This window comes from Bos indicus x Bos taurus, chromosome 20, assembly GCF_003369695.1.
Source record: "Bos indicus x Bos taurus breed Angus x Brahman F1 hybrid chromosome 20, Bos_hybrid_MaternalHap_v2.0, whole genome shotgun sequence".
Lineage (NCBI taxonomy): Eukaryota > Metazoa > Chordata > Mammalia > Artiodactyla > Bovidae > Bos > Bos indicus x Bos taurus.
Genome location: NC_040095.1, coordinates 6,722,280 through 6,746,911, shown reverse-complemented (window position 1 = coordinate 6,746,911; position 24,632 = coordinate 6,722,280). Strand labels below are relative to the sequence as shown.

The 24,632-nt window shown below is 42.2% G+C and overlaps 1 protein-coding gene across 1 annotated transcript in view; it reads right to left on the bottom strand.

The window, feature by feature from the left end:
- Nucleotides 1-7,455: 7,455 nt before the first annotated feature.
- LOC113879069 (beta-hexosaminidase subunit beta-like) overlaps nucleotides 7,456-24,632 on the bottom strand; it is a 34,913-nt gene continuing 17,736 nt past the window's right edge. The window contains exons 5-14 of the mRNA XM_027520318.1: nucleotides 24,390-24,500; nucleotides 20,777-20,878; nucleotides 15,068-15,197; nucleotides 12,529-12,709; nucleotides 11,866-11,949; nucleotides 10,576-10,648; nucleotides 9,595-9,769; nucleotides 8,330-8,420; nucleotides 8,069-8,173; nucleotides 7,456-7,626 (exon numbers count right to left, since the gene is read on the bottom strand). Coding sequence (XP_027376119.1) covers nucleotides 7,566-7,626; nucleotides 8,069-8,173; nucleotides 8,330-8,420; nucleotides 9,595-9,769; nucleotides 10,576-10,648; nucleotides 11,866-11,949; nucleotides 12,529-12,709; nucleotides 15,068-15,197; nucleotides 20,777-20,878; nucleotides 24,390-24,500 — 1,113 coding nt within the window. The 3' untranslated portion in view covers nucleotides 7,456-7,565. The remainder of the gene's footprint in view (nucleotides 7,627-8,068; nucleotides 8,174-8,329; nucleotides 8,421-9,594; nucleotides 9,770-10,575; nucleotides 10,649-11,865; nucleotides 11,950-12,528; nucleotides 12,710-15,067; nucleotides 15,198-20,776; nucleotides 20,879-24,389; nucleotides 24,501-24,632) is intronic.

The following is a 24,632-nucleotide window of genomic DNA, read 5'->3' as shown; positions in this document are numbered from 1 at the left end:
ACATAAGTTTAAGCAAGCTTTGTGAGTTGGTGATGGACAGGGAACTCTAGGGTGCTGCAGTCCAAGGGGTCGGAAAGAGTTGGACATGACTGAGTGACTGAACTGAACTGATGACATCCACAGTCTATAAGGAGTGGGTCTGTACGAGACCAAGGCTCTCAGAGAATAGACAACCTGTCCTGCTCCACAAAGGAATGGAGCCTGGCTCTGTGAAATTTAGCCATGACATGCCTTGATTGTGATCCATGGAGGCTGGACCCAGCCCAGGCAGGGTTACCTGATGCAGACAGGAAACAGGTGAAGGGGTGTGTTTTAAAGGGGGGACCTCCTAAGAATTGTAGCAGTGTGCTTCAACAGCTAGCTTGTTTTTGTGTGTGTTTTTCTTTGCACATTTGTCCTTTGATCTTGAACTCTGCTTTTCGCTAATTACAGAAAAATTCCATTTTCTTATAATTTTTTCATCTTTCTTCTTGATTGGAGTTTGGGTGCCGGAATCCAGCTCCAGCAGCCAGAGAATCAGCCTGAAGAGATGAGCAGTGTCGGCGGAGAATGATGCAGCCTCTGACTCAAGGTGTGGGACTGCATGTTTATTTCAAGCGTCAGGTCTTCTTTTATACTTTGACAAAAGTATTAGATCGGAGGTTTTACATTTTCAGCTCCCCCTTACCCAGACTTTGTCTCCATAAATCACTGTTGCCCTTCAACCAGAGTTACATTGTAACTCATGCTTATGTCTGGGCTGCATACCACATCCCTCAGTTTATTTCTTATCTTTCTAAATCCTGCTTGCCCCTAGTATCCTAAGCTCACTATCTCCTAAAAAGGCTTCTAGCTATTCTTAATTATTCCTAAACCCTAAGCTCAGCAAACTTCCTTTGCCATAAACATTCCCCTCACAAACAGGTCTCAGATAACAATCCTTCCCATGGCCTCAAGCTGCGGCCTATGTGCTCATCCTGGAACATTCTTTGTAAAGATCCTTGAACAAATGTCAGTGGTTACTTTATAGATTATTTTCTGGGCACAACTGCAGAAGGCTTTGTGCTTTCTCATGCTTCTCTCAAGAACAATAAGCACCTTAACATTCTTTCCAGCCAACTCAACCGAAGAAAGGAAAGAACAAGTCAGAATCACAAGACCTAACTCCTTCATCCCAGGACCATGTCTGCGGGATGAGGAGAGGGGGTTGGGGTCGTGCCTCCATTTTGTCAGTAATGCCTAACACGGCTCCTAACATTTGGGGAGGGTAGGTGGGAAGCAGTTTTTCCAGATTCAGGCTTCAATAGTGGAAGCCAAATTCTTTACAAATTAAGATGATTTCAGAGGGGCAGCCTGGCCCATGGGAAGAAGAGAATGTGTAGTTAGTCCACGTAGAATCAGATCCTGGTTCTCAAACTTCCTAGCAGTGTTTTTCTGAGCCTCACTTTGCTCATCTGTAACATAAGACCATGTTATTGAACTCAGATTCCACTGCTTCAAAGTCAGTACTCAAGAGACAAGTGTTGGTTGGAAAGGAAACGCTTTATTCAGTTGGCCAGCATCCTGGGAAGAAGGCAGACTCCTTTCCAAAAACCTACTTGACAATGAAAGTTTTTAAACAGAGAAAAGGAAGTTAAACATTCGAGGGGAAGGCGGGGGGAGGTCCAGAGTCTTCATTATCCTCCACTGTGTGCAGACTTTCTTCTGATTAGTTGTTGGTGAGGAAACAGGAGTCTTATGCTCAGACTGACATTACCATCTTCCATCTGGGTGGGGGCCTTAGTTCCTGCAGAAAAACTTAAAGACAGTGTGATGCATATTCCTTGAGGTGGCACGAGGGCCCTGACACATCACTGCGCTACTGTTTCTTGATTGCGCCTCCTTTGTATCCTCATTCCCTTTGTTGTTGTTAATTAGTTGCTAAGTTGTGTCTGACCCTTTTGCCACTCCATGAACTATAGCCCACCAGGCTCCTCTGTCCATGGGATTTCCCAGGCAAGAACACTGGAATGGGTTGCCATTTCCTTCTTCAGAGGATTTTCCAGACCCAGGGATAAAACCCAAGTCTTTTGAATTACAGGTGGATTCTTTACCACTGAGTCACCAGGACAGACCCCTTGATCCCCTTACTTCCTAGGTTAGTTATTGAATCTGCCCTTTAGCACCCAGGAAAGGTCTTTCAGCCTCCTTGATGTCTATTTCCCACAAACAAGAAATGGAGGGCAGGGAAAACATTTGTCCCCTGGAGGGTACCACAGGGTCCTGCTCATTTCAATCAATTTTCTATACCTTGCAAGACTGTCATAAGGTCCGTCTAATCAAAGCTATGGTTTTCCTGATAGTCATGTATGGATGTGAGAGTTGGACCATGAATTGATGCTTTCGAACTGTGAAGCTGGAGAAGACTCTTGAGAGTCTGTTTGACTGCAAGGATATCAAACGAGTCAATCCTACCAGAAATAAACCCTGAATATTCATTGGAAGGACTGATGTTGAAGCTGAAGCTCCAGTACTTTAACCACCTGAAGTGAAGAGTCAACTCACTGGAAAAAACCCTGATGCTGGGAAAGATTGAGGGTATGAGGAGAAGAGGGCGACAGAGGATGAGATGGTTGGATGGCATCACTGACTCAATGGACATGAGTTTGAGAAAACTCCAGGAGATAGTGAAAGACAGGGAAGCCTGGCGTGCTGCAGTCCATGGGGTCCCAAAGATTTGGACACAACTTAGTGACTGAACAACACACTACAAGGCTATTATAAGGATTTGAGATACTATGTGTAAAGCAACTGGTTAAATAAAGGCTTTTAAAATGATAGCGGAACTTCCCTAATGGTCCAGTGATCTGCCTTCCAATGCAGAGAACTCGGGTTCAATTCCTGGTTGGCAAATGAAGATCCCAGATGCCATGGGGCAACTAAGCCCACTCGGGGCAACAAAGATCGCACGTGATGCAACTAAGACCTGACAGCCAAAATAAAAAGTAAATAAGTAAATAAATATTAAAAAATGACACAGCCAAAAATAAAAATTAAGTAAATAAAAAAGGGGAAATGATAGCTTCTCTGAGCCCCCAGGAGGCTACTGCTGTGAGCAGAGTGCACATAGAAATACTGAAATGGAGCAGAGCCCTTTGGGCCCTGGGACAGAGCCCCTGCGTGCTCTGCTGAAGTGCCCCTCTGAAGTACCTAGATCAGAGTATATGATACCTGAGTGGTTTTACAGGTATGAACACCCCACCAAATGGGAGAAGCTAACTACTTAACGACCATGAGCACATAATACCCAGGCCTACTGGAGCCTGAGGACTGATAATGCTAACCCGTGACACTGCGCTGTGAGCTCACCAAGCTCACAGCTTGTCAACCAAGTTGTGCACAAGCTGGTCATGTATCCTGCGACCTCCCTCACCCTGCCTTTAAAACTGCTTTGCTGAAACCCTTCAGGGCACTCAGGCTTCCTGAGTATTAGCTGTCTGAACTCCTTGTGTGGTGCCTGGCAATAAACACTGTATTTTCCCTCACCACAATCCCGTGTGTCACTAGGATGGTTTTACTGTGCCAGGGCAAGTGAACCCAAGTTTGGTTTGGTAACAATACTACAACATGTATGAATCTTAAAATAATTATGCCGAGTAAAAAAAGAACCTTAAAGAAGAAAACATACTGAATGATTTCTAAAAAATTTTTAGATAATGTAAACTAATCTTTGATGACAAAAGCAGATGAGCAATTTGTTTGGATAAGTGGAAAGGAGGGAGTGGGGTGAGGTTAGAGAGGGCAGGGGTCAGGGAAGGGATTACATAAGGTCAGGAAGAAACATTCAGGGCTGATGGATATGATATGTTTCATTATCTTGATGGTGGTGATGGTTCCACTGTTACATACCTAAAACTTACCCAGTGGTTGTTCAGTTCTTTAGTCACATCTGACTCTCTGCAACTCCTCTTTTTGACTTTGAAAGAAGTTAAATATTGCTAAAATTCAGCCTCTGTTCACAGGTGCTGAATAGAAACGTGGAGACAAGAGTTTTTGGTGAAACAGGAAAGAGTAGCTTTAGTTGCTTTTCCAGGCAAAGAGGGCCATGATGAGCCAGTGATCTCAAGACTGTGACCCACTATAGTGTTTCAGGAGCAGGCTGTTTCAACCAGTCTACGGTCTATGTTCCTGAGGTTGGCAGTTTTCATTGGGAGGGGAGTTTGCTTCTGGTAAAAACAATTTAGGAGTGTGTGTCAGGCCTTTATATCTTTAAGGGAACTGTGAGTTTGGTAATTCTGCTTTGTGACAGAATTATAGTCTAAATTGTTCCCAGTTCCCTAGCCCAACAACTATCCTTGTTTCTACATCTTCACATTTTCCAATCATTAACTCTTGAGTCAGCATTTCACTTCAAAAGACAAGCACACGGGGACTTTTACAGTTTCCTTAATTGTTGACCTGTGATGTTTTGGAGGCTATGGGTACAGTGGCAGCATTCTAGACATGGAAAGATTAAAGAAGGCAGGGGGTGATGAAATTAGGGTTGGAAAAGTAAAATATAGTCCAACTGTAGGGAAATCTGTAAGAAACTACACTGAGGAATTTGAGATTTGAGAAGTGTGGTAAATGATTTAAACATTTTGAAGAGAGCAGCATAATCATTAGAATATAGGAGGGACTGGAGTATGAAGAGCCCCAGACAGGGAATAGACTAGATCTGGGCTAGAGCATCAGCAGTAGGAATAGAAATCTTACAGCTTATGTTGGGGAAAAAGGAAATCAAAGATGCATGAAGACTAGTGACGCCATCAACAGAAAGAGGAAAGAGCAGGCAAGTGTTTGGAAAAGAAAATAATGAGATCAGTTTGGGCCATATCGTGTTGCTGCAAGATACTTGGACATCATCCCAGAGCAGGCCAGTGGATTACAAGGAGCACCCAAAGACTGTGACTCGAGTGCAGCTTTGAGGAAGCTTTGACGCTCTGTAACTAGGCAGTTGTTCCCACGGAAAAGCCTGTGAAAAGAGAACTAAGGACAGACCCACGAGCACAACACCTCTTGTTCAGTCACACAGAACTCTGACTTTTCCTTAGATACAGCATTATTCCTCTTAATTTTTAGTCTTTCCCCACTCCGTAATGTTATTCAAAAAGATATCATGTGGAGTGGCACGAAGCTTTGGGTAAGAATTGCAAAAATACTTAGGATCTATTTAGTCATTTGTAGGGACTGTCATTATTTTTTAGTAATGTTTTCATTCAATGATTATTACTTTTTCTCTGGTTGAGTCATTTCAGTTGATAGTGATTTTCAAGGCTTAATCAGCTGCAAAGAACTGAAATTATGCTTTTACTATATATATGTGTGCTATAGTTTTCTGAAATTTCTACGATAAAGAGAATATACTGAAGTTTTTACCAGTCTGCCCATTTTTCATGATCGTGAAGGTAGCAGGGAGAGGGGAAGGCGGAGGTGCTGAACTGTGGGGAACAGAAGCGTCCGAGGTGCAGAGCATTACTGGACAATAGACGCCATGGTAGCGTCCGGTCCTGAGTGAGTGGGGGCCGGTGAGCAGAGAGGATGATCGGCCAGAGCCAGATAAAGGAGAGGCCACATTCCAGAGCCCTTCTCTTTGGTCTGATTTCCACTGCTAAATCCATGATAATTGCATCCCACCTGACAACCAAACAGCTTAGAATATATAGGAAATTGTTTTAACTCTGGTAGGCTGGAGGAGTAGGTTACCTTTTAAAGCAAACCCATCAGTAGCTACAGTGCTTGCAAATGCCCTCTGAATCCATGTACCAGTTTGGCTGATGGAATGATGCTTACAGACAATCTGACTAGGACCCCAAGATGTCTTTGTTCCTCTGCTGCTTCCCCAGTTTTTGTCCACTTCCTATTTGCCTGATGCTGTTTTAGCTTTTTTCAGTTTCTGTATGCGCTTGTTCTTCTTGGCCTTTGAAATCTGAAATTCTGAACAGAATTCTGTTTGTTTTACACTGAGAATATGTTCTATTTATTGTGTTTTTAGCTCCTTTACTTCCCTCCTTGATTGCCCCGACTTGTAGCATGCACTGTAACTGTAGGTTTCAAACATAAAAGAGGAGATACATGAAGGAAGTATGTCTTTGAGAGGGGAAAACCATTTTCTTTCCCTGTGTCTCTGGGCACATGTTCACAGGTACTCTACATAATCAGACTTTACCAAGCACCCTCCTGCAACACATACATGAGGTCTCAGGCGCACTGTCGGCATGCACGGACGAGCGAACGTTGACCTTCTGGACTTCTTATAGAGTGTTAAGGCAGGCTTCTGTCTTTTTGCTGGAGGCTCTGTGCTTAAGAGTATGGATAGTATTTAAGGTTTTATGAATCTTCCCTTCGTAACAGAAGTCTGATCTGCAGTCTAAGGAAGAGGAGTTAACATCCCTTAATTTTTTTAGGCTCTGAAGAAAGCTGATAAGCAAATTTTGGAGCCCCTGATGAATCTTGAGGTGACAGTGAGCAGAGAGTACCTCAGCCCTGTCCTAGCAGACCTGGCACAGAGAAGAGGGAACATTCAGGAAATCCAGTCTCGCCAAGACAACAAAGTTGTTATTGGATATGTTCCCTTAGCAGAAATCATGGTAGGTACTCTGTGACTAAATCTACATATTTTACATAAATTGCTTGAGAAATCCCAGGGATTCTATCCGCACGGGTGTGGATGTGTGGGGGAGGGCTTTCCAGTCCTCCACAAAGTTTGAGCTGTGCTCTACCAAAATGTGTCATCAGCCTCAATGACCGTTTTCCCATGCTGAGCACTTATCTACTTCTGCTATTGCTGGCTCAGCCAGTTCTTCCTGTCATTCTTTTCCCCACCAGCCTCTCCTGCTCTAGGACAGGCGTCTAAGTGCCAGCAGAGTCTTTACCAAACGCTGGGACTGGGGAATGCTTCTGAAGCATACCTCCGCTCCTGGTTTTCTGTCCTCCACGGTACTTACCAAATTTTTCCTGATAATGGTCAAAAGATGTGCAGGGAGAGATTTGAGGCTTAACTTTGCAGAGCTAACTAACTTAAATTATTTTGATTAGGGTTATTCAACTGTGCTTCGAACATTAACATCAGTCTCAGCTACTTTTGCCTTAGCTGTCTAATTATCAAGCCATGAATCCTCAAGACCAAAGTATGCTGCTCAGCCAGAGACATGGCCTGTCCTAAGTCCTTGGAGGGAACAGGAGCACCTACCTACTTCGTTTTCAGTGAGAACAATTTAAAAGAGAACTTGAACAGGCGGTGGCACAGGTGGCCGCTCATCCTACTTGAGAGCATGAGAAACGTGCTCTGATGTTGACGGCTAATGTACCTGAGCTGTATTGTGTATCTAGTAAATTATTACTGTTGGTAGTTAAGATTCAGTCTTTTGGAATACACTGAGTGATAGATATCACAAGGTTTTTGGTTGGTTGATTTTACGCTTGTCTCACAAGAAAGATGTCAGTCTTCTATGGAGGTTCAATAAAAAGATATTTTATTCAAAAACATGATTTTTAAAATCAGGTTGATTGTAGTATGGATGACTGTGGGCTCTTTTCCCATATCTTTCTTCTGTTTCAGCTGGTCTTTACATTCCGCCCTCATGCTCACAATATCCAGTAAAGAGAGGTTGTGCAGCTATTCCTCTTCTGTAGGACAAGTATAAACAAAAGATGTTTTAGATTGATATAATTCATGTCTGTCTTAAGAAACTTAGTAGCTCAAGTCAGAATCACTAAACCATACCACAGATTACTAAAAAGAGATTCATAGTTAATGGAGAAACAGTTGCCAATTTTTCCTGATGAGATCACTACCTGTTAGGTATATACATTTCTGTTTATAGCAAAAAAAAAAAAAAATCCCAATAAGCTAGCGAACACTGCTGCTGCTGCTGCTAAGTCGCTTCAGTCGTGTCTGACTCTGTGCGACCGTGTAGACGGCAGCCCACTAGGCACCTCCGTCCCTGGGATTCTCCAGGCAAGAATACTGGAGGGGGTTGCCATTTCCTTCTCCAAGCTAACACTAAAGAAGGTAAAAAATCACCCTGTACTTCACAGTGTCCTAGCCTGACAAATAAATGTGTCTTACCCGACCATTCTGCAGCGGTGTCTTGTTAGCCTCCTGTAAGCATCATCTAGGTCTGTGACTTCTTGGTGACTCCAGAGTCTCTCACCAACAGCACTCGCCCGAGGCCTAAAATTTAAACCACACATCCCCCAAGGCAGTTTACATTCATGTTTTCTTCAAGAAGCAAACCACACACTTGGGCAAGTTTGTAGTGCTTTCCCGCTTGGTGGAGAAGAGAAGCTGAGGCCCCTTAGTCCACATGTTCTCCCTGAGGTTCCATACCATAATCTTGGAGTAAGGTTAGTTGCATCCACATACTCTCCCCATATGCAGGCTTCTCCACCAATGACGAGCTGTTTCTGTTCCGGAGTACCTAGATTACAGTCAGTGGTGTGAGTGAGGTGGTTGCAACCTGAGGCTCACACACAGAGGCGGCGCTGGCTTCTGGTGTTAGCCTGGGGCAAGGCTTCTCCCTGGGAGTCAGGAGGACCTTGGGAGACGTTCACAGCTGTGGCACAAAAAATGGTGGCAAACTTTATTGCCGCAACTGACCCCGTGGTTCACAGAGTATTTGTTAGTGTGTGTCGACTAATGTAGCCGGCCAGTACTAAAGAGACCATTTTATTTTGGTTTTCTGCAAACTTATTTGGACACCAGCACTTCCCCTGGTTGCCTGTGAACAGTGTGCCAAGGAATGCAAGCTGGACTATGCTCGTGACCACCACTCCTGCCTTCAGTACCTATCTTTTGGAATCAAAGAGACTAGGTATCTACAGTAATTACGACTTCTTGGTTCTCAGAAAATGCTTTTGGAGAAACAGTTCCTGACAGACCTACAGTTTTGAAACTTTTTAAACACCAGAACACTTTTCCTCAAAGGAAATTGTATATTAAAGCCTAGTGTACAAAACTGTGTACACTGGACAAAGCAGAACTGTTATATGGGGTTTGAGAGCCTAGAGCCCCACCACTCAGACATGCCCACCCCCAAGGATGCCTCCTCCTTAGAGCCCGGAAGCCACCGAACAGGAAGCGATCCCTACTTAGGTGTCACATCGCAGAGGAAGCTCAGAGGAGAGACAATGCTCCTGCAGTCAGGCCTCTTTGAATGCATAGTGACAAGTCTTATCAGTGTAAGGGAATCTTACTTTAGAAGTTCTTTCATTTAGGAAAGAATACAATTTCTTTCGAAGCTTACCAAATGGCTCAGAGGTTAAAGTGTCTGCCTGCAATGTAGGAGACCTGGGTTTGATCCCTGGGTTGGGAAGATCCCCTGGAGAAGGAAATGGCAACCCACTCCAGTATTCTTGCCTGGAGAATCCCATGGATGGCGGAGCCTGGTGGGCTACAGTCCATGGGGTCGCAAACAGTTTCTTTCACAAAGTTTAAAATGATACTGAGTTCAGTCTGTTGGATTATACACAAGGAAAATCAAGGATCAAACATAAAAGGAAGGATAGTAGGTGGTACCTAGGTAAAGATTCCCTGGAGGGAGGGGAGGGTTTGTAAAACCTAACACGTCAAGCAATGGTGGTTGCTTCACTTACCCGCAAAGTTAAGAGGCTTCACAGAGTAGTACTGTCTCCAGTCTTCTCCATAACTGATCAAATCTAAGTACCAAGGAGCAGAAAGGATCACAGGGAAGCCAGCTGCTGTAACTTGACTTAGTTTCATAGGAAAGTTCTGCTTTTTCCACACTTGAACTACTGTGCCTGGTGTAAGCTATTAAAGTTACAAATGAAATATGTATTAGGTCTCGCAGCTACAGGAGATGAAATTAAAAGTCTAAGGCATTGTAGCTAATAACTTTTCAAGATCCTTGAATAAAGCAATGTTTTCTTCTTTCCTCTTTCCTCTTTGAGGTAATATCTAATGCTATTTGTAATAACAGGGGCGTAGACATTTCATCAAACCTTTTAATTTTTTACCTTTTGTCTATATACAATACCATGTAGGTGTAATAAATTAAGGCTTTAGTCCCATTTCTACCACACTATTTTACTTACTTTGGAACTTACAGGATGCCACTAACACTTCTGGAAAGATAATACAAGTAGCTGGACTTTCAAATTTTCAGTTGCCCCAAAGGAAAATAAAGAATTCTGATTATGTCAGAGAGAAATGCCATTTAAAGTAAAAAGTATACTTGACAGTGATACTTAAAACAAAACGAAGGTTACCTTAACAGCAATAAAGACTCATTCTTATCTGTTTGTTTTGCCCTTCTGAAAAAAAGGAACATTTTTCAAAGTACTTCAATTTGTTACTAAGAAGGAGATGGAGAGGGAGGAGGGAAGATGGGAGAGATGAGAAGGAGGCGGCACTGAAGAATGAAGTAAATGGAAGAAATAAATAAATACCATCATCATTGGTGTCGGTGTGTGGCTCTTGCCTAACAGCAGCTTAAATGGAAAGGTAAGCTAACTTCCCCCAACATTACAGGGAAAGCTTAAGGTTCCTTCCATCCAAGGTGTTAGAGTATTAAGTCTATATTATCAGAACCACATGCAGTATTAGTAACCTCTCACCTCGCCTTCATCATCATAAACCTCTTGCCAGACTACGGATCTCTTCTTCATGGCTGAAATCATATCCAAAACCCTACCATTGAAAAAAATTACAAAGTTATTTCAGATCACCAACTTAGCAGTGTGTGTAAAGAATGCACACTTTATACCAAAGACTGCAACACTGAGAGATGCCTTTCAGTATGTGCGTGTGAAGCCGCTTCAGTGTCCCACGGTCTGCGACCCCATGGACTATACAGTCCATGGAATTCTCCAGGCCAGAAATTTGAAGCGGGGAGCCTTTCCCTTCTCCAGGGGATATTCCCAACCAGGGATTGAACCCAGGTCTCCCGCATTGCAGGCGGATTCTATACCAGCTGAACCACAAAGGAAGCGCCTTTTTACATAGGTAAAGCAGTGCTTAAAAATATTTAAAAAGTATGTAACCATATGCATGCATGCTCAGTCGTGTCCAACTCTTTGTGACCCCATGGACTGTAGCCCGCCATGCTCCTCTGTCCATGGGATTTTCTAGGCAAGAATACTCGAGTAGGTTATCATTTCCTCTTCCAGGGGATCTTCCCAACCCAGGAATCGAACCCACATCTCATGCAGTGCAGGCAGATTCTTCACTGCTGAGCCATGGGGGAAGCCCATGAAACCACATGTGCCCCGTGAAGTCGCCAGTAATTACTGTCTGGCTCTTTACAAAATAAGTCTACTACTTTTTACCATAGGGCAGCACTGTCTAGTAGATCTTTATCTTCAGGGATGGAAATGTTCTTTATATGCACTTTCCAATATGAGAGCACTAGTCTCATCTAGCTGTTGGCTCCTGAACATGTGAAATGTGGCTAATGTGACTGAGGAACTGAATTTTTAATTTTCTTCAAGTATAATTTAATACAAACAGCCACATGCGGCTGTGGCTGCCACACCAGACAGCACAGGTATAGAGTAAAAGCAATGCTGGAGTTGACAAAATGAATTCCAGGAGCTAGACGGTGAAGCCTTCGCAGGGTAGCCTGGGTTTTCAGCTGAGTTCACAGAGCAGATAACTGCTACCACCCTACGTCTCAACAGTCACTGCAAAAGGATTGGAGTCACCATGTTATTGATTTAAAGAGAATAATGGGTATTGCACCCTCCTTTATGATTTTTCATCTGTACTTTGTGTAACAAAGATTATAACATGTACACTTTGAAAAGGAACAGAGAGAAAATGAGAAAATAAAGCAGTACTAAATAAGAGCTTAAACTTTTACAAAAGGCACTGATGAAATAAAAACAAGTAGGCTTTCAATAACTTACATCTGCATATAGAAAGATTGTAGTTTCTCAATTTTGCCAAAGCGTTTGTTCCTCATGAAACGCAGGACTGCTGGATTGGACTTCCTTAAACAAAAACAGCGATAAAAATTTCATTAAAAGTTCAATATGCCCAATCTTTTTAAAGCAACATATAGCTCCAACATCATTTATACAGATGGAAATCTATTTAAGTTTGTAAAGAGTAAAATAAGCCTAATTATGCCTAAAATAAGTCTAAAATTTAATTATGAGTTATGTTAACTTTCCACTGCAATTAATTTTTTTAGAAGCTGATATCCTGTAAAAATGGCTTTCCCTAAGCTCCCATGTCTTTCTTCCATCTAAGTCTATTTGCACAGAAGACTTTCACTAGAAAAATCTCTCCCACTTAATCATTATCCTCTTCACTAAAGCTATTCTTGTTCTCTATTTAGTTTCTTTTTTAATTCCCATTTTCTTCTGCATCTTAATTCTCCTTCCTACAGGCTTCTGTCAATAGCATCAGTATGTGAATTCTGTAAACAATTCACCGTCTTAGGAGCTGCGGTCCCAGGTTAACACCTCTCAGAGATGTCCCTTTTCCCAGGGACACCTCTACACCTACTTCAAAGATAAAAGGTTTTAGAAAAGTGGAGGAGGGGGGCAGTTAACAGATTTTCATACCAACAATTAAAATTTACTTCATCTCCTCCCAGATGAATGAATTCATCTGGAAACACAGTACTAATTTCTTTGAAAAGTTTAGACAGGAAGCTGTAAGTTGAATTCAGTATAGGGTTTATAGGTCCAAAAGTCCCAGATGGCTCTCTCGCATGGTAACATGGAGTCAGGAGGTCTTCCTGGCCTAGAAGGAAACATGGAGAATCTTTTCTGAAGTAGTAGTTCAGTCACAAAGACAAGGCTTTGCACATGATTATACTACTTTATTTTGTTGAAGATATATGTTATACAGAAAAAGATAAGCATGTTTACTCAGAGTTACTTTGGTAATTTCTTCAGAAAAGAAAAGGGAGAACTAATTCCTGAATACTGCCCCTGTGCCACCATGCTTCCGTTTCCATCAGCCTCTCTGAGATTTTACCCGTTTCAGATACTATCTCAAATACTGGTGGCTGGTGGTTTAGTCACTAAGTTGTGTCCGACTGTTGAAACCCATGGACTGTAGCCCGCCAGGCTCCTCTGTCCATGGGATTCTCCAGGCAAGAATACTGGAGCCGGTTGCCATTTCCTTCTCCAGGGGACCTTCCCGACCCGGGAATCGAACCTCGGTCTCCTTCACTGTAGGCAGATTCTTTACCAACTGAGCTACAAGGGAAGCCCCATCTCAAATATTAAAGGCTCCCAAATCTTCAGCTTGCCCCAATCCTTTTCCTCAAGTTTCAAACCGTATTTCAAATTCCCTGCTGGACACAATTAGCTTCCCTTCAAATATAATCCAACAGGGCTTCCTTGTGGGTCAGAGGTAGAGAATCTGCCTGCCAATGCAGGAGACACAGGTTCGATCCCTGGTCTGGGAAGATCCCACATGCGGAGAAACTAAGCCCATGCACCGCAACTTCCGAGCCCACCTGCCACAACCAGTGAGTAGCCCCCGCTCGCTGCAACTAGAGAAAAGCCTGTGTGGCACCAAGACCCAGCATGGCCCAAGATAAATAAAATAAAAAATACAATCTAACAGAAACTAAATTCTCTCCCCCAAACTCCCTCTGTAGCTTCCTAGTTTTCACATTCTGGTAAGCCAGTCACCATCCCACCAAGTCTCTCGTCCCTCTCTTGCTGGAGTCAGTCAGTTGCCAAGTTCTATGGATTGTATTTCCAGAATGTCTCTCAGTTCCATACATTCTTTGCCATCCCTGTTATCAGCATTCTGCTCTCAGACCTTCACTTCCAATCTGTCACTTTCACGTAGGGCTCCCTACACTGAGGCTGTCTCCATGTCCCTCTTCTACTCTGCAGCTTTCACTGGCCTCCATGTGTCCTGATGAAGCGCAAACTCCTCACCCAAGGCCTACCATGCTACTTTTGCAGACTCATTTCCCACTATTCTCCAGGTCTATTCTAATAACTTTTACTGAACAATCATAAATGCTAGGTGCAGTGCTATGTGCTTTATATTCATTTTTTAATCTTCAAAAAACATGACATGATGGCTATTATTAATACACCATTTTAGAGATGGGAAGTCTGAGAATGAGATGTTCTATAACTTGCCCAGGGTCACTCAGTTTATAAATGCCAGAAAGTGAAAAGTGAAAGTAATATTCGCTCAGCTATGTCCGACTCTTGGCGACCCATGGACTATAGCCTGCCTGACTCCTCTGTCCATGGAATTCTCCAGGCAAGAATACTGGAGTGGGTTGCCATGCTCTTCTCCAAGGGATCTTCACCTCCCAGGGATAAAACCTGGGTCTCCTGCATTGCAGGCAGATTCTTTACCATCTGAGCCACCATGGAAGCCCGTAAGTGTCAGAAATAGGACTCAAATCCCAGGCAGTCTAGCTCCAGAAGCAGTTCTTAAGCACTCAGTAGTAAAGAATCCGCCTGCAATGCAGGAGACCCCAGTTCGATTCCTGGGTGGGAAAGATCCCCTGGAGAAGGGACAGGCTACCCACGCCAGTATTCATGGGCTTTCCTGGTTGCTCAGATGGTAAAGAATTCACCTGCAATACGGGAGACATGGGTTCATCCAGGCGTTGGGAAGATCCCCTGGAGAACAGCATGGCAACCCACTCCAGTATTCTTGCCTGGAGAATCCCCATGGGCAGAGGAGCCTGGGGGCTACAGTCCATGGGGTCACAAAGAGTGGGACACGACTGAGAGGCTAAGCACAGCACAGCACATACTGCTCTCTCCTGTGCTGTCCTCCAGCTAAATGCCTGTCCTTCTACCGGAAACAAGAATATATTCTTTGATCTCTCAAGAACATTTTAGGTGTTACTTCACTCATGTAACTGTTTAACTTACTTTTCACGTTCTACTTGTTGTAATCATTTCTTGTTTTCTTTTATCCCTTGTGTTTATACTTTAGGCAATGCCTAGATACAGTGACCTGCTCACAATAGACATATAGTAGTTATTGAATTACAACCATCAATAGTGCTACCTTTGTGCAAATCACAAGAACGAAATGAGCAAACACCAAGTCATGAGATGCAGGAGTACACGTGTTCACTTTTAGCAACTCATAAAACACACTCCTTACCTTTTCCCCAAGATGCCGTATGTCCAGGGCTATCAAATTCTGGCAGGATGCGAATCCCTCGTAATCGGGCATATTCAATCACTGTATGGACATCGTTTGGTGTATACACATGAGACAAAGAATAGCTTCCCTGCGAAAGTCACATTTATTAAAATTAAAATGTATGAGCTGTTTATGGTTCTGTTTGTATTTTGGTATCTGCCAGCAGACTTTTCAAGTATTACAAAGTATTAAAGTCTTATTTGATGTTGGATGGCTCATTTAAATTATCTGTTTACTGTATCTTATCAGTAAACTCTCAGCATACTTTGGGTTAACTCCAGATTTACTGACAGAACTATCTATTGACAGAACCAGCACCTTGTTTTAGCAATGTCTACCATCACGCAGCGCACAGAGCGCGGCTGAGAGGAGCTACCCTACGTCCGAGGTCAGGGGCAGAAGCCAGGAGGACCCCATGCCCGAGGGGCGGCAGCCATGAGGAGTTACCCACGTCCAAGGTCAGGGGCTGCAGCCGAAAGGAACTACCCCGTGTCCGAGGTCAGGGGCGGTGGCCGAGAGTGCCAGGCTGCGACAGCGCAGGAGCAGCCGAGAGGAGCTACCCCCCGCCTAAGGCCGGGGCGGCAGCCAAGAGGAGCAACCCCACATCCAAGGAGCGGTGGCTGTGTGGACGCAGGAGGGCCTAGAGGAGCTATTCCACGTTCAAGGTCAGGAGGGGCGGCAGTGAGGAGATAGCCCTCATCCAAGGTAAGGAGCAGCAGCTGTGCTTTGCTGGAGCAGCTGTGAAGAGATACCCCACATCCAGGGTAAGAGAAACCCAAGTTAAGACTGTAGGTGTTGCAAGACGGCATCAGAGGGCAGACACACTGAAACCACAGTCACAGAAAACTAGTCAATCTAATCACACTAGGACCACAGCCTTGTCTAACTCAATGAAACTAAGCCATACCTGTGGGACCACCCAAGACGGTCCAGTCATGGTGGAGAGGTCTGACAGAATGTGGTCCACTGGAGAAGGGAATGGCAAACCACTTCAGTATTCTTGCCTTGAGAACCCCATGAACAGTATGAAAAGGCAAAATGATAGGATACTGAAAGAGGAACTCCCCAGGTCAGTAGGGGCCCAATATGCTATTGGAGATCAGTGGAGAAATAACTCCAGAAAGAATGAAGGGATGGAGCCAAAGCAAAAACAATACCCAATTGTGGATGTGACTGGTGATGGAAGCAAGGTCCGATGCTGTAAAGAGCAATATTGCATAGGAACCTGGAATGTTAGGTCCATGAATCAAGGCAAATTGGAAGTGGTCAAACAGGAGATGGCAAGAGTGAACATTGACATTTTAGGAATCAGTGAACTAAAATGGACTGGAATGGGTGAATTTAACTCAGATGACCATTATATCTACTACTGTGGGCAAGAATCCCTTACAAGAAATGGAGTAGCCATCAAGGTCAACAAAAAGTCCAAAATGCAGTACTTGGATGCGATCTCAAAAACAACAGAATGATCTCTGTTCGTTTCCAAGGCAAACCATTCAATATCACAGTAATCCAAGTCTATGCCCCAACCTGTAATGCTGAAGAAGCTGAAGTTGAATGGTTCTATGAAGACCTACAAGACCTTTTAGAACTAACACCCAAAAAAGATGTCCTTTTCATTATAGGGGACTGGAATGCAAAAGTAGGAAGTCAAGAAACACCTGGAATAACAGGCAAATTTGGCCTTGGGATATGGAATGAAGCAGCGCAAGACTAATAGAGTTTTGCCAAGAAAATGCACTGGTCACAGGAAACACCCTTTTCCAACAACGCAAGAGAAGACTCTACACTTGGACATCACCAGATGGTCAACACCGAAATCAGAATGATTATATTCTTTGCAGCCAAAGATGGAGAAGCTCTATACAGTCAACAAAAACAAGACCAGGAGCTGACTGTGGCTCAGATCATGAAATCCTTATTGCCAAATTCAGACTTAAATTGAAGAAAGTAGGGAAAACCACTAGACCATTCAGGTATGACCTAAATCAAATCCCTTATGATTATACAGTGGAAGTGAGAAATAGATTTAAGGGCCTAGATCTGATAGATATAGTGCCTGATGAACTATAGACAGAGGTTCATGACATTGTACAGGAGACAGGGATCAAGACCATCCCCATGGAAAAGAAATGCAAAACAGCAAAATGGCTGTCTGAGGTGGCCTTACAAATAGCTGTGAAAAGAAGAGAAGCGAAAAGCAAAGGAGAAAAGGAAAGATATAAGCATCTGAATGCAGAGTTCCAAAGAATAGCAAGAAGAAATAAGAAAGCCTACTTCAGTGATCAATGCAAAGAAATAGAGGAAAACACCAGAATGGGAAAGACTAGAGATCTCTTCAAGAAAATTAGAGATACCAAGGGAACATTTCATGCAAAGATAGGTTCGATAAAGGACAGAAATGATATGGACCTAACAGAAGCAGAAGATATTAAGAAGAGGTGGCAAGAATACACAGAAGAACTGTACAAAAAAGATCTTCACGACCAAGATAATCGTGATGGTGTGATCACTCACCTAGAGCCAGACATCCTGGAATGTGAAGTCAAGTGGGCCTTAGGAAGCATTACTACAAACAAAGCTAGTGGAGGTGATGGAATTCCAGTTGAGCTATTTCAAATCCCGAAAGATGATGCTGTGAGAGTGCTGCACTCAATATGCCAGCAAATTTGGAAAACTCAGCAGTGGCCACGGGACTGGGAAAGGTCAGTTTTCATTCCAATCCCAAAGAAAGGCAATGCCAAAGAATGCTGAAACTACTGCACAATTGCACTCATCTCTCAGGCTATTAAAGTAATGCTCAAAATTCTCCAAGCCAGGCTTCAGCAATACGTGAACCGTGAACTTCCAGATGTTCAAGCTGGTTTTAGAAAAGGCACAGGAACCAGAGATCAAATTGCCAACATCTGCTGGATCATGGAAAAAGCAAGAGAGTTCCAGAAAAACATCTATTTCTGCTTTATTGACTATGCCAAAGCCTTTGACTGTGTGGATCACAATAAACTGTGGAAAATTCTGAAAGAGATGGGAATACCAGACCACCTGACCTGCCTCTTGAGAAATCTGTATGCAGGTCAGGAAGCAACAGTTGGAACTGGACATGGAACAACAGACTGGTTCCAAATAGGAAAAGGAGTACGTCAAGGCTGTATATTGTCATCCTGCTTATTTAACTTATATGCAGAGTACATCATGAAAAACGCTGGGCTGGAAGAAACACAAGCTGGAATCAAGATTGCTGGGAGAAATATCAATAACCTCAGATATGCAGATGACACCACCCTTATGGCAGAAAGTGAAGAGGAACTAAAAAGCCTCTTGATGAAAGTTAAAGTGGAGAGTGAAAAAGTTGGCTTAAAGCTCAACATTCAGAAAACGAAGATCATGGCATCTGGTCCCATCACTTCATGGGAAATAGATGGGGAAACAGTGGAAACAGTGTCAGACTTTATTTTTTGGGGCTCCAAAATCACTGCAGATGGTGACTGCAGCCATGAAATTAAAAGACGCTTACTCCTTGGAGGGAAAGTTATGACCAACCTAGATACTATATTCAAAAGCAGAGACATTACTTTGCCAACAAAAGTCCATCTAGTCAAGGCTATGGTTTTTCCAGTGGTCATGTATGGATGTGAGAGTTGGACTGTGAAGAAGGCTGAGTGCCAAAGAATTGATGCTTTTGAACTGTGGTGTTGGAGAAGACCCTTGAGAGTCCCTTGGACTGTAAGGAGATCCAACCAGTCCATTCTGAAGGAGATCAGCCTTGGGATTTCTTTGCAAGGAATGATGCTAAAGCTGAAACTCCAGTACTTTGGCCACCTCATGTGAAGAGTTGACTCATTGGAAAAGACTCTGATGCTGGGAGGGATTGGGGGCAGGAGGAGAAGGGGACGACAGAGGATGAGATGGCTGGATGGCATCACTGACTCGATGGACGTGGGTCTGGGTGAACTCCGGGAGTTGGTGATGGACAAGGAGGCCCGGTGTGCTGAGATTCATGGGGTCGCAAAGAGTAGGACACGACTGGGCGACTGAACTGAACTGACCATCATGCTGTTTCAATCTCATGTGACCATATGACAAAACAGAAATAAAAGGTTCGACTCCAAAGTGAAAATTCTGAATATATTGCCCTTGTCAGCTTTAGAATCATAATTCACACATTATTACAAAACCTAGCTGTTGGCGTTCAAGATCACTTTAATCACTGCCAGCAGTAAAAATTCCCCTTGAGATGCCCTGATTTTTTTTTTTATTAAAGATTACCTTTGGTCCTGTTTTATGTTCTTGAAAAATTAGAACTCAGTACCAGTGGAAAATAAAGGTCCATTAAAAGTGTTACTATGGCACATCTTGCAAGGTATAAATATATAAATATAAATAAATGCTCAACTCCTTAAAAAGTAGTCTTGTCTTCCCCAATCCCAACAAGAAATCTGTATTGAATCAAGACCTGATCCAAGTTTATAGTAAATACAGGGTACAGAAGAACATATTTACACTGGACGGGTAATCAACAAAACCCATATTGTGGAAAACTACAGGACAAACTGAGCTTCATTTCCTCAATGAAAATAATAAAAGAAAAATAAAAAGACATTGTCAGGGATGGGCACTCATAGAACAGATATGTTAACTGACCACAGTGTATGGAGTTTATTTTCATCTCACTGCAAATAAAAAAATTTTTTTAAGAAAAGGCACTTTGGCATACATGAATAATGATTGGCTATCTGGATTATTGCTAATTTTTTAGCTGTGATATGAGTTATTTTTAAACAGGCCTTTTTACCAATAAGAGATGATGTCTGAGATTACCTTCAAAATAATGGTGGTGGGGATATAGGTGCTGTCGGATTGACCATTACTTGATTATTGAAGCTGAGCAATGAGGAAGTGGGAATTCATTAAATTCTACTTCTGTATATGTTTGAAGTTTTCCATATTAAAAGCAAACAACAACAGGAGTGCTGCTAGGATTTCGATCCAAACTACATCAAAATTTAAGGAAAGCTTTGGAATTGTGACCAGAGGACTAATTCAGGGTCTTGGCTCTGCCCCTTCATATCTACAACTTTGCGTGAGACATGCGGCTTCTCTTGCTGTCAGTGACTAGCTCTGTAGTACAGGGGATTCAGTGAGACAGTAGTAAGGCTTGCTCCCTGCTTCACTAGTCTATAATTCAGTCAATTTGAACACTTGTAACACTACCATTATTTTCTACGAAGGAGTCATTATCTCTACGAAGAAGCCATTATCTCTTAAGATTCCCTACTTTATACAGTTTTTTAGAGAGAAAAGAAGTTATCATTTACAGAATTCAGAACAATTCTGTTTAAAACACTTGTACAATTGGGCTACTTGATAAATATAATTATTTAATTTTATGTTAATTACAAATGTTTCAGGTCTCCTACATCCATGAAGCTTTTAAATTTGTATTTTTATAGCCCCATAAATGTTTACATTTATGATAACAATTACAAAAGCAGACCAGTTTTGTGGACCTAAAATGCTCAGCAATAGCGTATTAAAAATTTTAAACCACGAATATCTAACTTTTACATTTAAATTATATCCATAATAAGAAACATTTAAGCTACCAACTTCTAAGGAAACCATACCAAAAATTTTTGTACACCAACAACAATAACATGAATTACTCACTTTATTGCTTAATTCAGGAAAACTGATGCTCTGATAAGGGAAAGACTGGTCATCCACTATGTGCCAGTGGAGAACATTAAACTTATTAAAAGCCATGGCATCCTGCAAGTAAAACAGGTTGAAAATTTATACACCTTAAAACCACAATGAGCTTATCAACTCATACCTGTCAGAATGGCTGTCATCAAAAAGAACACAACAAATGTTGGTGGGAATGTGGAGAAAAGGGAGCCCTCATGAACTCTTGGTGGGAATGTACATTGGTACAGCCAACAGTTTGGAGGTTTCAAAAAAGACTAAAAATAAAACTTACCATAGGACCCAGCAATTCCACCTCTTGGTATACATACCCAAAAAAACAAAAAAACTAATCTGAAAAGATACATGCACCCCAGTGTTCACAGCCGCATTATTTACAATTGCCAAGATACAGAAGCAACCTACGTGTTCATTAACAGGTGAATGGATAAAGATGTATGCATATACAGTGGGACTCTACTCTGCAATAAAAAAGAATGAAATTTTGCTATCTACGAGATGGATGGACTTGGAGGACATGATACCAAGTAAAGTAAGTCATACAGAGAAAGATAAGAACTGACAGCACTTACATGTGGAATCTAAAACATACAACAAACTAGTGACTATAATAAAAAAGCAGCAGACTCAGAAAGAACAACCCAGTGGGGAGAGGAAAGGAAAAACAATTACACACCACCGATGTACATTTCCATTTGTTAATACTTACTATATCCAGGATTGTTCCCAATGTGTCTGTTTCCTTTTAAAATTTCCTTTTCAACAAGGGAAGGATGTGAAGAAGTACAAATTTCTTTTCACTTTTCAAAAAGCCTATACACAATGCATATCATAAATTAAAACTTTAACTTTGCCCTACTGGAAGAGAGCCAGCTCATGAATTCCCAGTAGCTCTTGGCTACCACTACTGTGGTGTTTGGGAATAGAGCAGAGGAAAAATGGGATTTACAATTCCCACAATTCTGAGATTTTAGTGCCAACTCTTTCTTACAAATGAAAGAAATTCAGTACACACACAACACAAATCCAATTAACATTCTCAGAAATTTGTACATTGATTTTATGTATACTCTGAAGGAATAAACAATATAATATGTATGTAAAATATAAAAGATGATATGAAGAAAATGGAAAATAGGTGGAGAGACTTTCCCTATCAGAGAATCAGAACATATAGCCTCCCTGCTCAAGATGTGGCAAGAAGGTGGAGCAGGAAGACCCTCTTACTCACCTCCTGCCATAAACACAGCAAAATTACAACTAGTAAGAGCAATTATTGATGAGAAAGACCTGAAACCTAGCAGAAAAGATGTCTTCAGAACTCAAGATACAAAGATGGAAACACAAGGAGATAAGTAGGTGGGTCAAGACCCACAGTCCTGGGTAGATGACCCACAAATGGGAGGTTATCACAGTTGCAGAGGTTCTCCCCAAAGGGGTGAGGAATCCGAGCCCATATCAGGCTCTGCACACCAGGGGGTCCAACACTGAGACAGGGAGCCCCCCAAAACATCTAGCACTGAAGGCCAGCAGGACTTGAATACGGGAGAGCTGAAGGGCTACAAGAGACAGATTGTGCTTTTCAAATTTCACAGACTCTTAGTCCCAAGGCAGGGGCAGTAATTTTTAAGACGCCTGGGTCAGAGCCACTTGCTGATGCTAGCCTCCCAGAGAGGCAGGAGACTACTGGGAATGCCCTTGGGAACAAGAGCACCAGAGGGAGCCATCTGGGGAGCTTGCTGACACTGGGATGTCAAGCGCTGTTTTGGAGTCCTCACTCTAGACTGTCAGCACCACAGACTTAACTGCCCATTAACAGGCCAGTGCCAGTCCCAGAAGCCAGTCCCACAGGCAGCTGCCCCAGGGCCCAGCTCTGCCCACCCAGGGAGCAGCAGCCCCCATAGGAGGCAGGGCCTGTTATATATGAACCTTACGGTAACTACAAACCAAAAACCTATTAATAGGCACACACACAAAGAAAGGAATCCAAACATAACACTAAAGATAGCCATCACATGGCAAGGGAAGAGAGCGAAAGAAGATAAAACGAACAAAAAGGAACCATGGAAACAACCCAGAACAATTAACAAAATGACAGTACGTATCTATCCATCAATGGCAACTTTAAATGTAAATAGACTAAGTTCTCCAATCAGAATAGAGTGGACTCAGCCGTAAAAAAATGAAATCTTGCCATTGTGACAACATGGGTAACTCTAGAGGATATTATGTTAAATACATCAGAGATACATCAGAGAAAGACAAATACCAAGGATCTCTATCTGTGAAACCTAAAAAGCAAAATGAAACAAAAACAGACTGAAATACAGAGAAGGGTTGCCAGGAGGGTAAGGGGGTAGGTGAAGATAGGTGAAGAGGATTATGAGGAACGAACCTTCAGCTACGCAATACATAAGCCCTGGGAATGTAATAATACTGTAATAACTATATGGGGATAGATGGATACCAGACTTATCCTGGTGGTCATTTCATAATGTATGCTAATGTCAAACCATGATTTGGTATACCTGGAACTAATAGAATATTGTATGTCAACTACATTTCAATAGAAAAAGAATCATATGTTAATTCATTCTTCAAGTCTAAAATGAAATAAATGGGACATAAAAATTTATGTCAGTCTTTGGTAAATGAGATTATGGAATCACTGTTTTATGTATATCTATGTTCAAACTTTTTTTTTTACGCTAAGCCTGTATTTCTTCCATTAAAAATTACAATTAAGTCTTTTGAAGAAAAAAATCAAGGTTTTAATGGAAATGTAAAAATAACTTTTTTATAACATGCTATGTTCATAAATGATTCAGTGAAGGTACAGGGAAACTTCCTGATCCTCATAAACTGACAGTGATGGGAGGGATGAACCAATAAAAAGTCAGTAAGAGAAGAGTTATGTCAAATTTGCTTCCCAGCTCCCACCACCTGAGGTTCCATATTTCTTTGGAACATTTTCTTAGTTACAAAGCTGCTCTCAGATTCCTTTCTAGACCACTTACAAAACAGTAAGTGGAGGTCACAAAATTAAAGGTCAGTAACTGGAGATACTGGAGAAGGAAACTGAAACCCACTCCAGTATTCCTGCCTGGGAAATCCCATGGACAGAGGAGCCTGGTAGGCTATAGTCCACGGGGTCAAGAGTCGGACGGAGTAACTCAACAGCAATAGCAGCAGCAACTATAGGTAAGGTATTCCTCGTGAAAAGTCTCCACCCATGATTTGACAATTGAGGTTTACACAGAGGGCCAATAGGCAGCATTAAAACTGAGTGTTTTCCTTACCAATGCTACTGAATACTGGGTTAGCCTCTCTCCCACCTCAATGAAAACAAGAGGGTGATTCCCTAGGGGAGCCTCCACTTCTCTGCAGAGGAAATACATTTCTCACGGAAGGGAGGGAAGAAGTCCACTGCTTATCCTTAGTACACGGAAATACATTAGTATATGGAAAATGAATCCCTTGTTCCAACCAGCACAAGAGCATAGCGACCAACATAAAGCAACAACATACAAGAACACTTCTTCAGAACAGACAGTGGATTAAAATAATTACCTACCAGAGTTTTCAAAATAGTCTTAACGGGCAGAAAGTGTCTAGATGTATCAATTAAGATTCCTCTATGAGGAAACCTGGGAGAATCCACAATGTTGGATTCATTGGCAGTGAACTAAAAGACAAAAGAAAACTTTTATTTATTTTCAGAATTTTCTCCAGTTCAGTGATGATTACATGTGTCTCTGCAAGTATGAGATGAGATTAATTTAAAACCAAACAAAGTGTAAAAATTACATTTACCATC